The following is a 17,791-nucleotide window of genomic DNA, read 5'->3' on the forward strand; positions in this document are numbered from 1 at the left end:
TGTACTTTGTACTCAACTCTTTCCGATTACCATTTGATTTGCTCTTTGTTTACCATTTGATTTTTACAGGTTTCATATTGTTTGCAGTGAAAAATTTGTCAAATGTAAAGCATGTTTCTCCTCATAATCTTCTCTGTTATGAATTTGTTTATGAATCTCTCGAGACCATAAATCCGTCAAAATCAATTATTCCTTTTATCACCATGAATAAAAAAATATTGGCGTTAAGTACAAACAAACTGAAAAAGTTGGTATCCTATGTTGTGGCAAACAATAGCCAAGAAATGCGTATTTGGTGAGGGTGGAATTAGCAAGCTACGCGAAGTGATTAGTTGAAGATGGTGGGGGAATCCTTCATGTATTGAGCGGATAGCCGCAAGCGCAGCCCCTCCTGGTCGAGAGAGAACAGTCGTTCAGAACAAGCCGGCTGCGGCGGTCATGAGAGGAAAGATTCACGATCTATTCTGTACCTTCACAGCCGAATCCAAGTCTACTGTACTATCTAAATTTGATCAAGGTGATTTATGTTTATATTTCTTTTTTTATCTCTTGTATTATTGCATTGCAATGTTTTTTAATAAAATAAGAACCTATTTGGTGCATGCGTGCAGAGGACTTTCAATTATAATTTATTTATAATCCAAATATTTCTGGAAATTTTAAAATCAAAATTAAAAATCACTCTGTTTAAAACATTTTTAAATATAAATGTTAGACTACGTCTGCCATTAAATTCATGACTTTTGAAGAAACTCATAAATAGTATGTTTTACGACCATAAAATAGGAGGTACAGAACACTCTTCAATTTCAAATGAAATTTACATTGATGAGGATCTTCCATCGCACCGAATCGCATTTAAAATTCAATCTATCATAATATGTAAATAGAGAAGCAACACTTATTTTTTATTGCAGCGATAAAAATGCCATTAATCTATTGCATCTATTGACAATAAAATTAAGGCCGAACCATTACAATGCGCAAAAAATCAAATTTATGAATCATTCAGTTAATTATACTCATTTTTGTAATTTAAAATTAAAAGTGCTTCTTTGAATCTAGCTTATTGAGGTCAATGTTTCTTTTTGGTCATCATAAACAAATAATTACTCATGTAATCTTTTTCTTTTAAAGCATTCAATAGTACCATACTTCAAAATGTTGCGTCATACTCTATAACTGGATATAAAAATCGTATCCATTTTCAATCGATTTTGTGTGTGATTCTGTTTTTAATTAGTGAAAAAACATTCTTCGGAGAAAAGAAAATATTGTGCTATTGCTACAAAGAAAGAGAAGCAATGGCCATGGGCCAGTAGAGAGTAGCCGATCTATAAATACATGCTTTACATGTATGGGAGAGGCCTGGTATCCAGGAAACTAAATTCGTGCATCATATCCACTTACCTCAGACAACTGTTTTCTTAGTAATGATAGGATCGTTTTAAGAGATTTCAAATTAACTCTGTTAAATTTATAATAATTTACTTTGGTAATTTGTTTATCTTGGTATTAAAAATATATAAATTATTTTTGGAGTTAATTAATGGAATAAAAAACCATTACTAGAAAAATATTGTAATTAATCTATTCATCCTACTTTTCTCTAAAAATTTGTAGAATTTTTACCCATCTAAAAAGTTTTCTTAAAAAATGAATACTTTGGTCCTCACAGATTACTCTAAATCGAGTACATAATAAAGGATTTATTTATCTGAAATGTGGCAATTCTCGTATATGCCGAATAAATGTAATGGCTGATGCGGGAGATTACACTGAAATCATTATCGGAATCCTGCAGTAATTTGGTTCTTTTTAATGCTTACACGAGACCCTTTTGGGATTAAGTATTTCTTTATAGTCAATTTTTATTGTAGTCCTTAGACCTGTCACAAAAATTTAAACGGTTAATCTGCAGAAAAATTTAACGATTTGATCCACCACCTTAGCACATTTCTTATTTCTGAAATCGTTACAGAATTTGATTGTATAGTTCAGTGTTGAGAATTAGATTTTCATCAAAATGCTTCGCGTCACACTCTAATCCTTTTGATAATGTCAGTAGCCAATACTGTGTGCAGCAGAAAATTTTAAGTGGAAGTCATATTCTCTACACCAAATTGTTGACGGATAAAAAGTTGGAAACCGATTAAAACTTCATAACTAATAACCAAGGATAAAATATTTAATATATAAAAAATATAAGGAATGTCACTTTCAAATAGGGTTGTAGGTTGTTTGACAATTGGGCAAAGTCAGCTAATATTTCTCCTAAAGAAATCCTGAGTAATATTGAATAGCTTCTACAATAAATGTTCCTACTTTGTACAATTTTTTCGTTAATACATTATTGTTCTGCCAGTGAAGTACATATTTTCAAATTGGTAATAATATAATCATTTATCTTTTTTTCTCGCTCCGCCATTTCCAAGAATATTCAGTTTGCATAAATATCCACACTGGATATTGGAGACTATCACATTCTTACAACATCCTTGTCATTTGGTGAGATGTACTTAATGGTACTCAAACAGTTCCAGTTGGTGGGTACTCTGCTTAGCCCTACAATCACAGTCTTTTCCGCCTCTTACCGAAGTCAAGAACAACAGAGATGAAAGGAAAGCTTATGATTGTCTCAATCGCAATATTCAAAGCGCAAGTCGTAGTATTCGCCAAAAGATTTTCTCTTCTAGGAGTCTCAAAACCTCGCTGTCCGAGACATCTGTACGGAGAAACCGACATTGCACTGAAAAGTCATTGACCTTTTACTAAAAAATAAATCTTGGATGAAGCTCTGGTGAAGATGGAAAAGAGTAATGATAGGTTCTTTTATTTCTAGCAAAAGAAGAAGGTTTTAAGTCTCTCCAAGTTGCAGTATTGATTCCTTAAATATTGAATACAAAAATTACCTGGAACGAAGTATTGTGGCCTATTAAAAAAAAAATGCATTTGACACAAGTAGGCTAGGTTTGCCTACAAACTGTGTTATTCCTGTTTTTTTTTAAATTTTTTTTTGTAAAAACAAAAGTATCAATATTCTGAGAACGAGGTGGTTAAATCAAAATTCATGCTTTCCAATGATGAAATTTAAAACTCAGCTTAGATTGAAAAATCTATGCTGCCCTCTTCACCTTTCAATTGTCTCGTTTTTTGTTTGTTCCCTCCCCCCTGACTGCAACTAAACATTATTTTCTATTATAGCTATTACTTCACAAATTTAGCTAATGTAGATACAACTATGCAATACTCCAACGAGGATTGGAAGTTTTCTTGCTAAAACAACATTAATCTGATAAAAATAATTGTGCTTCTAAATTAATTTTCAATTATTTTATTTAGTTTTCTTTATTGGGATGGTTTCTAGGCTAAATTACCTGAATTTAGTAGTACAAATTAGTCCTTTACTGCATAAAACTACTCAAGTTAAAATTAAAGTAACCATATTAATTTTTGTTATTGCAATGGAACATTGGAATAAAAATATTCTATATTTAAATAGTCAATATTTATGCATAACAGAAAATGGTAATCCTATTTTCCTCTTCATAAATATTTACAAGAATGGGTAGTTGTAAACATAATTATCTGATTCATAGCCTATAACTAATATAAATATTGAATAGCTTCCTCAAAAAATGTTCCTACTTTGTACAATTTTTTCGTTAATAAATTTTTGTTCCGCCAGTGAAGTATTTTCAAATTGGTAATCGGAAAACTTATCTTGATTAGATTAACGAAGGTTCAACTAAAAAAAAAGTTATATTGATTATTCTTGCCTTAACAAATCTGTTCGTGGCTTTTTTATGCTTTCACCCTGTTTCGAACATAGCCCATCTTTAGTTATTTTGCTATCGGAATCCTAATACATTTTCATTTTGTGGTAAGACCCCACAGACTAAGACCCCATAATGCCTTACACTGCTCAGAATCAATCATTCAATATCCAGTCAATGTTAATTTTTGTTTTTAATTTTTTTAAACTGATTTTGTGTATATATACTCTTTTATATTTATTTTTAAAACTCGTAGTTCATGTTAGCTCTAATAAGAAATACCTGTCTTAGTGGTGACAAAATAAATATACCTACTCGTACTATATTTCGCTTCGTATTTTTTCATAAGGATTTTACATAAAGAAAACCAATTTAGTTGACTTAAACTAGATTTTGTTATTCATTGGTACTCAATTGTCTGGTATTTTTGTTATTTCCTTTTCGCTGAAACTGAACTTAGTATTTTTTTATGATAACAACTTTACGAACTTTGCTAATAACATATATACGAATATACCATAGTTGGTTGGGTTTTTCGAATAGAATTAGTTGCCATTTGTACGCAGGGTATTGAAGGTACTGATAACTGATTGTACTTTCATTTTCTGTCCAACCAACTTCTAAATTAACATTACATTATAATTACATTACATTAAATAAGGTTTTTAATCATTTCATGAAATCTACGACTAAAAAAGTTTAATGTTGTTTTCACAAATATTTTGCATGTATGAACTTCCTGCAATTTATGCTTTTAGCCAATTCAGTATACAAATGCGATTCATGTGAGTTGCGAATAAGATTAATCCTATAAAACGAACCTTACAAAATGATTAACCAATTAAAATAAGCACATTGGGAGCTATAATAATTAATGTCAGAACAAATTAAAAAGATTGTGTAATAAGTTTACACATCAATTTTTAACGAAATCACGATATCATAAAACTTTCATTTATTCTGAATAAGAATGGAATTACTTATTTTTGAAAACTATTTCAGGAAACAATGTTGGGAAGGAGACCTGTGTTTCGTCAGGAGAGGGCGAGGAAGCCGGCGGCGAAGAGGGTATATCCAGTGGAGGAACTGGGGACAAGTTGGAGGGGCCCGGCACAACTAAGAGTGACGCTATTCACCTCCAGAGACGGCTGGGACTCTTCAGTGGGGTGGCTTTAATTGTCGGAACTATGATCGGTATAATTAACTTTAATACATGATTAAAGCTAAGAATAATAACTTCAAATAAATAATTTATAGCAATAAAATGTGCAAGAAATATAGCTCCGTTTTTATTTTATACAAGCATTTTATTCAGCATTCCTGAAAAAAAAATCCCGCTTAGCCAATTTTTAGAAGAAAAACTCTGCCCCCAAAGGAAGTATTATTTATAGATCAAAGCATGCTCTGCAGTTTACTAAACTATCAGTCAGAAGCAAAAATCTGATTCCTTACAGAAACCTGATGAACAAGTTTTAAAGGCAAATGAAATTCCAAAAGATGACAGCCCTTAATTTGACTTCTCAATGACCCAGAATGGGTTGAAAAGTGATGGTTCTAACACATGGTTCACAGACTTGATCGCAATGATACTATTGCTCGGAAAAAATAAAAAAACAAAAAAAATGTACATATTTTAAGTGATAATCATTTTAAAGAACTCGTTAATTTAATTTGTTTTTTCGTAATGTATTGTTTCATTTATCTCACGAACTAAGTACATACTGCGATATAAACTGTGTATATGAAACAATTACCATCTATATTTAATCATACATAAATTCAACTTTATTCTTACATTTTCGAGGTATGGTACATACCCGTCAAGAATATCTAGATGATGAAATGTCCTTGGATGTGAGCCTGGGGCAGTTTTGTTACATTTGTTTCATTCATTTTATATACGATATATATAATAAATAAGTATCAATTGTTTGTAGGGTCTGGGATTTTCGTGTCGCCGTCTGGCTTATTGATAAGAACTGGGTCAGTCGGTATGAGCTTTGTCATCTGGATCGCTTGTGGAGTTTTGTCTCTCCTAGGTCAGATAATAATGTTTTCTTTTCATTAGCTTTTCTTGGCATATATCAGTTTTTACAATTTTTATTATATTTTAGGAGCATTGGCTTATGCAGAATTAGGTACAATGAATACAAGCAGTGGTGCTGAATACGCATATTTTATGGATGCTTTTGGGCCTTTACCGGCCTTTCTATTCTCTTGGGTATCCACTCTTGTTCTCAAGCCGTCACAGATGGCCATCATTTGCCTCAGTTTTGCAAAGTATGCAGTCGAGGCTTTTGTAACAGAATGTGATCCTCCAGATTTGGTTGTCAAACTTTCAGCGGTATTGGCAATATGTGAGTAATAATTTTTATAATTTCTATCGTTTTCCTTTATTCCGTTTTCTTTGTAAGTAAAGCTAAAAGTGCAGTACAAGTTTTTTATTGATACTTATAGATTATTGAAACTAAAATTGTTTTATTTGTTTAGACACCAGCTCTATGAGTAAAACCGATATTTTATAACTGAATATTTTTCACAAATTAGGTGAAAAATTGATGTTTTTATTGAGATTATGATCATCCATTTACATATTTAAACTCTATCTTAAATGTAGCTACCAATTCTATAAAAATATTTCACAAAATATAGTATTTTACATTGCTGATTTCTTATGTTTTTTATTTGAATATTTTAGAATACTGGTTGGTTCACAAAAAATTTTAAAAAAATTTATTGCTTAAAAAATAATTTTTTCAGTTTTTAGTTTATAATTACAGCAAAATACGAAACAAATTAATTTTTGGAATACTAATTGAAAAAAAAACTTTGGGGTCTCTGCCTACCATGATTAGTAATTAATAATTACTAGAATCCTAGGAACTAGTAATTTATCTAGTTTTTAATTCACCCCGAAACAATTCAGGTTTATGGAATTATATATTTTCTTAGGTAACCATTCTAGTTCTCAAACCAAATAATGAAAAATGTGCCCATTATTTGTCTCGTCGTAATATCAGAGATGGCTTCTAATGAAGTGCAGAAAACGATTTTAAGGGATTCATTAAACAATTTCTGGATGCTATGAAATTCGGGCAACCAACGAAAGTCTGAGATGATATAGAAAATACTTAGGCGTGAACTACAATAGAATGGATAACTAAAGTGTTGCATACTCCTTTATTCACACTTAGTTTCCAAGTAATTGTTTTGTTACTTTGCTGTAGTTTTTTCTCACTTCCACTAGAAAAAATTAGAAAAATATTTTGAAAAGGGTACAAATATGAGCGAACTTGCATATTTAATAATATTTTCTAAGATTCTATTCTCGCTGAGAGAACAATTAATGGCTTAAAGATCTCAGCTTATATTTTGGAATGATTAATAAGTTTCATTGCTGTCACGAAGCAGACTAAAAATAATCTGGTAGACGTATTTTTGTTATTTTTAACAAAATGAATTTATCTGCTTTGAATAGTGATTCCTTAAAATTACGTCACTACACTGCAGGACATGCTTGTCTAGTTAGTATCCTATATAGATAAGATTTTATTTATTTTCTTGTGTACCTTAATTAAAAATAGTCATTGAAAGCTTGATATTTTTCTTGAAATTGCTTTTTTTTTCCTTTTTAATAGTTTTTACGGTTTAGTTTTGATTTATCATTAAAAAGAAATATTTTTTAAAGCATTTAAAACAATAGTAATACTCTTTACAAGCAATTCCTCTGGGAAGTGACCGAATGTCAGCACAATTCCTTCATAGGACATGTTGCAGGAATCAATTGTATGCCGTTGACAGGAGTGTGGGTTTTGAACACTAAGAAAATAGTCCTAATCTCTAGGATCCTAGAAAACAGTCAGCCTTTAAACATATGAATTTTTCAATTCTAGGAAAAAATTTGCCTAGGCAAGTATGTTTACACACTAACAATTGATTTAATTTTAGGAGAATGTCTCCTATTTAGTGGAAACGTCATATTTTGGGTTCCACATTAAAATCAATGTAAACTAATTTGGAACTCAATAAATTGGAACTTTATTCTTAATTAAGTTCATATATGTTATATATATGTGTAATTAATGTATTCCAAGGGATGGGTTATTGCTCTCTATGCAAAAAGTTGCCAAAGCATAAAACTGTAACAGTTCCCAAGTGTATTATTACCTAATCTGCTTTATTTGATGCTACAGCGCATCAACCTAAGCTATGTTTGCATGCACTGAGGGAAATCGGAGCTAACTCGGTTTAATTATCGCTCTGGCTAGCTGTTTTGCAAGGTAAAAAATACTCATTATCTTTCAGAAAAGTACAAAATGTCCATAGTTTAAAATAAGGAAGAAATGATTCTCACTAGCAGAAAGGTTTTAATAAATATATCTGAATTGAATAGAAAATTTATTCGCAAGATAGAACTGATTCAAAACCAAATGAATACATCCATTTGTATTCTGCTATCTTTACTGAGACATACTTTCCAGATGTTGGAAACAAAAGAAAATAAAGCATGCCAATTTTTTTCAGATTAGATTTAGCACAACAGTATTCGTGAATAAAGTTAACGAACCTCACTACATTTCTCTCAATTATTATTTATTAAAATTTCGGCTAATTTTTACAGACTGCGTGATAATGCAATAATATGGCGTGTTTATTCCTAAAGAAATATATAAAATCTTCGTAACATTAATTAATTTAAAACAATCTTTAGTTAAACTGGCTAGTTACAGCCCATTAGTCCTGGGCTGTAATCAAAAACTCTCGCGGCACTTACCAGATAATGATAACTTTGAATGACAAATCTAACGAATAGGGTCATAATCACCTTTCTGTAACTCAAAAGAATATTCTTTCAAGTGGAAATAATCAATTCGGTTAACAATACCTTTCATTGAAAGTTAGCCAGCCTTAATTTGAGTAACTGTTAATGATAAACTTTATGCTATAATTATCATAAAAAACCTCGAGATAATTCTTTCCTTTTTCGGAGAGCAGAATCTTTTACTTCAGCATTTTAATTAAAAAAATTCTGTTCTATTTTAATTAATATTCACATAAGATTTATAAAAAGTATTAAAATTTACGGTGAATGAACATTTATTTTCTGCCCACATGGAAAAAACTTCCTTTTTGAAAAGAATACGCAGGAAGAGTTATTTTTAGGTTTAAATAATAACATACTCTTTTAGATTGAAACATTTGATTTTATTTCGTTTAAATGTGGGAAAACTTACATCCTCACTCATCTCTAAAGTTCATTATTTTTATTTATCTTTGTAAAAATTATTCGGCGACTCTTTGATTTTTTGTAAGACGCGTGTATATTTAATTTCGGGTATCTATAAGTAGATAGTAACTTATAAGATTTATTAAATATTAGGATGGAATTTTTATTTGTGTTATAATCTGTAAATAATTGGCATTATATTTGCAAATTTACTAAAGCTAGCTATGACTACCCGTTTTCAATAATTCCCTTCATGCATGCAATTATTTTTAAAAGATAAGGTGTATGAATATAATATCCCAATATTTTTTCTTCATCATCAAATTTAATTAAAGATGTATTTGGAATGTGCTGAAATTCATCTGTGATCTTCTTGCCGATATATTCATTTTGATTGAAAAACAACCGAGGTTATTGAGGTAATTAATTATTTTACTATTTGATTTCAGAAAAATTTAAATTCTGAAAACTTTTAACAACTTTTTTTTAAAAATTAGTTAAATTATCGTTTAAAATATTCCATTGTATGTTACGATCAAGGATATTACTTATTTTTTGATACTTCATTTAAATTTAACATTACAAAAAAAAAGCATCACTCTTAATTTTGTGCATTATCCATGATCGTATCATTGTAATATGCATAAAAACTCATTATTATTATTATTTTTAAATAATTTCCTCGATTCGTCAAAAGTAATTTATATAATTATTATTTATTTATTTGCCTAGAGCATACTATAAAAATTAGTGGGCTTTACTATTTATTTTTATTATTTTCTTTAAAAAAAAGTACAGTTACTTCTTCAGCTTCATTTATTTATGCGACTGCCTTCAATAATAATATAGATTGTATCTCCTTTTTGCACAGTTCTAACAAAGCAAGAATTTATTGGGTCACACAAGATCAACGATTTGAATTATGGTAAAAAAGTTCATTTTTGTAAGTTGCAACGTTTATTGAAAAAGTGTAAAGTTATAATTTTTATTTCAACGTTTTCTCACTAGCCACAAATCGGGTACGATACGGTTCTAGAAGCAATGAACTGAATCTCAAATTAAAAAATTCTTTAAATAATCTGTTATTTTATAAATGTGCTAATTGAAATTGCTTTTAAAAATCTAATTCAAAATTTGTCCTCGAAATAAAAATTATTAAAAACATTGTTGAGCTTTGCTCTTCATTGGCCTGTAATAAATTATGTGCTGTATTGCACGCTGGTGCTATTGTTATTGCATTAAGGGATTTATCCAAATTGATAAATAGATTTTTAACTGCGAATTTGAACCTGTAAAAATAAAGAGTAAACGCAAATTTAGGAACATAAAAATTCTCTAACTGCACCATTTTGTCATATATTACTGAAGATTTCAACCGCAATAGTCAGTTTTAGAAATTTTTAATTTTTTTGTTTTTGCAATTCAGTTTTCTACATATAGAAAACAAAATAATTATTAAATAAATTAAAAAAAAGAAGTAATATTTGTTTAAAAAAAAGGTGGTGGGTTTCTCCTCTTAGAAATTAGAATTATGATAATTAACAAAATAATACTGTAATAAAAGTTCTAAATTTCTAACTTTTGAAATTGAAATCTCAAATTTCATACAGTAATCTTTAAAGTTAAATTAATAGAATATTTAAACCAATTTACGAACATTACAAAATTATTATTATTATTGAGTTCACTTTGAAGGCAGTCAATGAGAGACCAACTATAATCAATGCAATGGTTTATCTTAGTATTGTTATCAACATTCAAGGCTCAATTTATTAAAATTCCAATGTGGATTAAGCAAAAGAATTCGCAAAATTGAGAAACGGATTAGTATGTTATCTCTTTGTATAATTTCTCAATTAAAAAAGTATAAATTAAGTTCTCAAGACTCTAAAAATAGACTAGATAGTTATCGTTTTAATTGTTTATTCCCCCATATATAAGATTGAGTATATTATTTTCAAATTTAGATAATTAAAAGGATGGAAATATAACGCTAAAGTAGAAAATACACATTGCTGGTCCAGAAAATTGTGCAATTCAACAATTCTTCAAGACATTACTTTGGAAATACTGATATTTATTTAAAAAAAACAAAAATGTTTTCTATTGTAAGAATTGAGATAGGCAAAAACCAGGTGGGGACTTACTTATATGTTGCAGGAAACCTGACTGTATTGGGGTTCTGTGAGATGTTTGTTTTTTAAGAGGCCCACGTCGGTTCATTTTGGTGAGAAATCAAGGATCATAAGTTTATTATATACAATTTTTATAATTCTGCTCTCTCCGCACTAGATTTTTTATTTCATTTTTTACCCACTCTCCCTCAACCAGAATGAATTCATTTCTGTCATTTTAAATTATTTTTTAGCATATTTCTAAAACTTGAAACATTTATTTATAACGTTTACTTAAAAACTTGTGTTTTGTACTTTCATGTCGTTTAAACGAGTAAAAAAGTTTATTTTAAGTTAAAAAGAAAAATAAATAGTATTCGATATTTAAAGTTGAGTACAGTCAAAAGATTTTTTCTATTTACACCAAAAGAAAACAAAAAAGTTACGCAACGACGCCCTTCTTTACAGACAATCCCTTTATATTTCCTTTGTTTTTATATTCCTTTTGGAATATAGAAAAAGCGATACGATATTTCATAATTCGTGAATATCACTATTTCTCTTAGATGTTATCATAATATTTCTAATTTATTTTGCACAGAAAATGTCTTTTTGATTTTTTTTAAAATTCTTATCAATTAATTTCATTTTTTTTTTAATATTATGTTTATATTATTCAGCTGATATAGAATTTAGAATTCAATTAATAACATAAATCTAAAACCTTGGATTATAGTTTAAAAAAGAGCTGTACAAATTCTTACCGACCTTTATTGGTCGCTCACATGTCAATTATCAATGTAATAAATAATGCCTTAACCATAATTTTATAGTACCATTGAACAAATCTAACGCACAAGGGCTACCATTTTTCTAGGAGACTAGGGTAGACTAGATGAGGTTTTTAATCTGATTTTAGTACTCATAAATTCGAGTTCATGGCCGAGAATCGTATTAGGTTTTTCTTTAGAACATAGATCGTTAAACTTCCTAGAGAAACTTACTAAATAGCAATTATTTTTCAGAATTTGGAATGAAACGTTTGTTCTTTTTATTAATAGTATGTAAACATAATGTTTTCGACAAATGGAAATTATGTCCAGATTTTTTAAGGCTAGAATTTTCCGAAATCACAACTTTTCAAAAAATAATTTCGTCTTGCAATAATGAGAACCTACTAAATATTAAAATACCATTTGCTGTTAGTTTTTTAATCATAAAAAAAAAAAAAACATTCTTCCTGTATCTACTAAATAACTCCTCATTTAGTACTTGTCTCCATTCGTCTATCATTCTGTAATTTTTTTTTGGGATATTTCTTATATATCTATTCTATCACATATATTGTGTATTATATTGTAAAAGGTTGCTTATCCTTAACATAGGATCAAAATCCTTCCTAAAATTACTATTGAATATTGTTCACAGAAAAGTCCTCATTAAAACATTTTGAATACATTTTCATATTGGGTATCATTTTTAGTTATTTTTAAAATTATTTGTTTTTACAACCTCATTTTAAAGTAATAGCTTCGTACCTTTAAAAAAAAAAAATATATATAGTAAGTACACTAAAATTAAAATGAGGCTCGAATTAATGATTTTAAATTTAACAAAATTTACATATTTCTTGATTACTTAAACGTGCTCATGCTAATGTTAATAGTAAACTTGCCTAAAGTTACCATTTAGCTACCAGGAATCTTTCCCAAAATTATTTCCCTAATCTGTATATACTCTGCTTTTCATAAAAATTGTTCCTTAACTAATTTTTATGTTGTTGACTCCATTGAGCTGATCACATTTTGTACAGTTTTCTCGTTCTTTTGGTACAATTACTTTCTGACATTCTTCTTGGCCGTATTCATTAAATCATGTTTTTGTATTAATAGTATATCCAATTCTAAGTGAACTAATAAACACAAAACTGCTTTTTTACATATTATGAATGTGTGCTACTAAAAAAAATGGTAGGGGGACCTTAACTATAAAAGAACCAAAGACTAACTGCATTTATTCAATATTTTGTTCTGAATTAATTGCACCTAAAAGCATGGGTAGTCAACTTATTAGGCCCACCAACAGCTATTTACAATCTCAATAGAGATTTAATTTATGTTGTTTTTTTAAGACAAAATAATTATTAATGTTAATTGCTTTGATAAAGTTTTGTGAATTTCGTTTTGATCTTTTTTTTTTTAGTGGTCATCCTGTTTATCAACTGTTATAGTGTGAATTTAGCAACTAGTGTCATGAATATCTTTACTGCTGCTAAATTAATCGCCATCCTCATTGTAATTTTTGGAGGTTCATATAAATTAGCACAAGGTATTACTTTTGCACTTGACTATTTATAATAATATGCAACATATAATTATAAATCAACATTTATAAAAACTGTTTTTTTATATCTCTTAGGAAATACACAAAATCTGGAGAATATGTTTGAGGGGACAACTTATTCTTTAGGAAATATAGCTACCGCATTTTACACAGGACTTTGGGCATATGATGGTTGGAACAACCTAAATTATGTTACAGAAGAAATCAAGAATCCCTCAAAGTAAATTTTGTATTTAATAATTTATTTATTGTCAATTTATAATTAAATTTTAAATTAATGTAATTTTAATAGTTAAAACTTTCTTCGTGGTGTTACTTATTGCAGGTTAAAATGGTGATTTCTGCTTTATCTCAAAAGTCCCCTCGACCCAAAAATTCTTTTTTATAAAACCTGCTTTCGTCCAGCCATGGCGATTGTCATTGTTATAAGAATAGCAATAGTTGCTTTTCTTATTAGTGATCTATTGCTCTACACGAATCAGTGCCGCACTACGTGATCTCCAGAAGGGAATATTAAAAAATTGCTTCTTATTTCAGGAGCTTTCGTAGATCAGTTATGATCGATGCAGCAGTGCAATATCGTCAGATATCTTAGTTATTTATTATCCTCATTTTCTAATACTCATGGATCCAACCTATTCAGAGCTTCCTGGAGTATATTTTAATAATTTTCGTTTTATGTGTATATAGTCTGAGAATGGCACTTCGAAATAAATTCACTCACATTCTAGGAATCCACTCCTTAAAGTCCAATGCAAAGTGTGTAGTCAATTTTCCCTACATCTTTTTCTCAATTTATTTAAATTTTATTTTATTGAATGAAATTATTGCCAATCAATTGAAATTGGTACATGGAAAGCAGTATTAACAGTTTTTAAAGGAAATTGATTATCAAATTATAACAGAACATCTCAGTATGCGCTTTGATAATTTTGCAACTACAAATGTTTTGTTCCAGCTTTTCAATTTATTGTTTCAGAAATTTACCGAGATCAATAATCATTGCAATTCCACTTGTTACCGTATGCTATGTCCTTATCAATATATCATATTTGGCCGTGATGTCAACTGTAGAGATGACAGAGTCTGAAGCTGTGGCTGTGGTAAGTAAAAATAATATATATATGTTTTTTTACGGGTATGCTGCATTTCATTATTTACTTTGATCTAATGTTCCTCCGACTGTCAGGTTAGGCCACTCACACTTCAACACCCTAATTGATGAAAAAACTCAACCTGATTCTCTGGGGCAGGTCTAGGAAAAGAAGTGATAACTGCCACTTAGGGATAACTGCTCTGAAGCCAATTCATTCTCTCCCCATTGCTCTCTCTAAATATTCTTAGATACTGTACCAAAAATATACTAGATAGGGTATAATCCACTCCAACACCTGTAACTACCCAGACTCTTCAGGAAGCCTCAATTAGAGAGGGGGAGCAGCAGTAAGTGATAACTACTTCTTGGCGCAACTGACACCAACGCCAACGCTCCATACATGATCTGAGAATGGCTCTTCCAAATAAATTCATCCACATTCTAGGGATTCACTCCCTAGCGTCCGTTGCAAAGTGTGTTGTCAATTTCCCCTTTTCATTTTTTTTTTTTTTAGTTTATTTAAATTTAATTTTATTGAACGGAATTATTACCAATTAATTTAATTAATATTCAGTATACTACATTACGTACATTAAAATTACATTACATTACAAAAATTAAAATTAAAGAGTTGAAATCCTTCAATAATTTCAGCAATAGTTTTCAATCAATGGCTGTTTTTGGCATAATGACGCACAGAAATAACACTACTATTTGAGGGTCTCTAAAATTTATACTTCGTTTTAAAATGTTTTTGGGGTATAAAATGATTCGGACCCTTAGAGATCCATAGATGCTCTGGTTAAAAACATTGGACATAGATCTGATCGCCAGAATTTAAGAAAAGAAGCGTGCTATTACGGTTAAAATCAGAGGTTCCCTACTTACTTATTCCAATTTAATTATATTTTGATTTCAGACATTTGGAAACAGAATATTAGGAACAATGGCATGGTTGATGCCATTGTCTGTGACAATATCTACTTTTGGATCTGCTAATGGAACGTTATTCGCCGCTGGAAGGTTTGTTCACTGTATTTTGTTTCATTTTTCTAAACTGAATTATTGCAGGCTTCGGTCGAGCAAATTCGTTATTAACTTTTATTATATATGTATAATTTTACACTGTTGGAAGTCAGAATAAGATCTAGGTTTTTTTTATTTCGGAAGTAGTTCAGAAAAAAAAAACCAAAGCATAATACTTAATACTTAATATATGCGTAATTCATACTTGTACATGGGGTCTCTTACGAGTTTTTAAATCGCTTTTCTAAACTTAAAAATTATAAAGAATTTGCCTACCATTTTTTTTATTAAAAATTATTTTTAATATGATCATGAAGAAAAAATTAGTTTTAAGGAAACCCTATTCTAAAGATTAGATTAAAGGGGATGACCAGAAAACCTATGCAATCACGACCAGTCCTGAATAATCAACTCCACACTAGCCTTGTGCAGACTTTATAGGAAATGATAGGCTGTAAGCCAGCCTGACTGGCTAAGATGATGTTAATGATTCTGGAACTAATTTTTTCTCGTCTTATGATCTTAAATTATCAGTTGCATTGAGAAAAAGTCTTGTGAATTTTTTATATCCAACATATTTTACATTTTATTATTAAAATTTACGAAACGGTTTTAAAAAATGATATCGTAAAAGAGAGACCGAAGCAATATTGTAACTTACTTATAACTTAATAGGTCATGTATTTTAATTGCTATTGGTAAGTGAACCTTAAAGAAGTGGGATGGTTTTCAAATCAGTTTCTATTTTATTATTTGGTTAACATTTTTAGCTTTTTATGTTAAATATTTTTTTCAGATTATGTTTTGCTGCGAGCCGTGAAGGTCATTTATTAGATATTCTGTCATATGTTCACATAAGACGACTTACACCCGCTCCTGGTCTTATATTCCACGTATGTGTGATAATTTAACAATTGTTCATTTTTAAGTTTTAAAATTAGTTGATCAAGCGACCTCTGTGTATTCCACTTACTGTAATACATTTCGTGGAAAGTGGTTGGAAGATTAAAACTAAGCATTTAATTCTAGTTAATTTTTGGATTTAGATGTCCATCTTCAGGAACTTATGTATTCAGTTACCTATTATAAATCCTAACAATTGCATTTAAAGAAAGAAAAAAAAAAAAGGCTGAATCTTTGGTAGGGAGATTGGAGTAAATTATAAGATTGTATGCCTCAATTCTAAATCCAGACCCCGCCATTGCTTCAGTCTCTTAATACTAGATTAAACTGACAGCTGAAAACGCTAAGCATCCTTTGTCTTGAAAGAAAGGGATTTTTTTTTTTATCAGCAAAATGAAAGCCTTAATTTCAGAAATTTGTTTGGATTCGACTTTGAATAGAAAAGAGGCTTTAATAATGTTAAAGGTTGTTGAGACAAATTCAATCACCAACACTCCTGCACTTGCTGAATCTTAAATAAAGGCACGGCTCGCTAACACATTGTGAGGGAAGAAAGTGATACCACAAAAACTAACTATTCAATTACGACGTGGATAGTGCATATTAAAAGCCTCTTTTAAAAAAAAGAGTCCCACAGACATGCGTTTTTTCAAAACAATTATTCCATGTGATGAAAAGTGGGTTTATTGGTGAAATCATGAGACGGGTTGCCTATGGTTGAAAGTCATTTTTTGTCGGTGTCTAATCATTATTGAACTCATAACGCGGTTCTTAACTCGCAATTAAAAAATTCAAAAGTATTTTTAAAAAAAACTTTTTGGGAAGTTATTGATAACGAATTATTTAATAAATAATTTGATTCTCTTCTTTTTTACGTTTTCTGCAGTCACTGATAGCAGTTGCAATGGTGCTTTCTGGAACGATTGATTCCCTGATTGACTTTTTTAGCTTCACCGCGTGGATATTTTATGGAGGAGCTATGTTAGCTCTTATTGTAATGAGATTTACGCGTCCCAATTTCCCTAGGCCCTATAAGGTAAGTTGAAAAACATTAGGATCTTACTTTCTGCACAAACATGTTAAATAACTTTGTGATTTTCATAACTTTTTTTTTATTTACAATTCCAGGTGCCTATAATCATTCCAATTATAGTGTTGGGAATATCTATGTACCTGATCGTAGCACCCATTATAGATACACCACAAATTGAGTACCTTTATGCATCATTTTTTATATTGGGAGGCTTAATTTTTTATATACCATTTGTTTATTATGGTGTTTCATCTCCATTTATGGGTATGAACT

At 29.8% G+C, this 17,791-nt stretch overlaps 1 protein-coding gene across 3 annotated transcripts in view; it reads left to right on the forward strand.

Moving 5' to 3' along the window:
* The window catches only part of sbm (L-type amino acid transporter sobremesa), a 46,345-nt gene that overhangs the window by 27,771 nt on the left and 783 nt on the right, over positions 1-17,791 (forward strand). For 2 of the 3 annotated variants that reach the window (XM_074125467.1, XM_074125468.1), the window contains exons 2-11: positions 4,779-4,970; positions 5,714-5,815; positions 5,891-6,133; positions 13,320-13,445; positions 13,536-13,680; positions 14,440-14,563; positions 15,476-15,579; positions 16,379-16,475; positions 17,372-17,521; positions 17,614-17,782. In XM_074125467.1, the coding sequence (XP_073981568.1) occupies positions 4,779-4,970; positions 5,714-5,815; positions 5,891-6,133; positions 13,320-13,445; positions 13,536-13,680; positions 14,440-14,563; positions 15,476-15,579; positions 16,379-16,475; positions 17,372-17,521; positions 17,614-17,782 (1,452 nt within the window). Of the gene's footprint in view, positions 1-340; positions 518-4,778; positions 4,971-5,713; positions 5,816-5,890; positions 6,134-13,319; positions 13,446-13,535; positions 13,681-14,439; positions 14,564-15,475; positions 15,580-16,378; positions 16,476-17,371; positions 17,522-17,613; positions 17,783-17,791 lie in introns of those variants that run through there. The other variant, XM_074125466.1, reaches the window with a different exon arrangement.

This window comes from Rhodnius prolixus, unplaced genomic scaffold, assembly GCF_049639745.1.
Source record: "Rhodnius prolixus isolate KJV_2025 unplaced genomic scaffold, Rpr scaffold_3, whole genome shotgun sequence".
NCBI lineage: Eukaryota > Metazoa > Arthropoda > Insecta > Hemiptera > Reduviidae > Rhodnius > Rhodnius prolixus.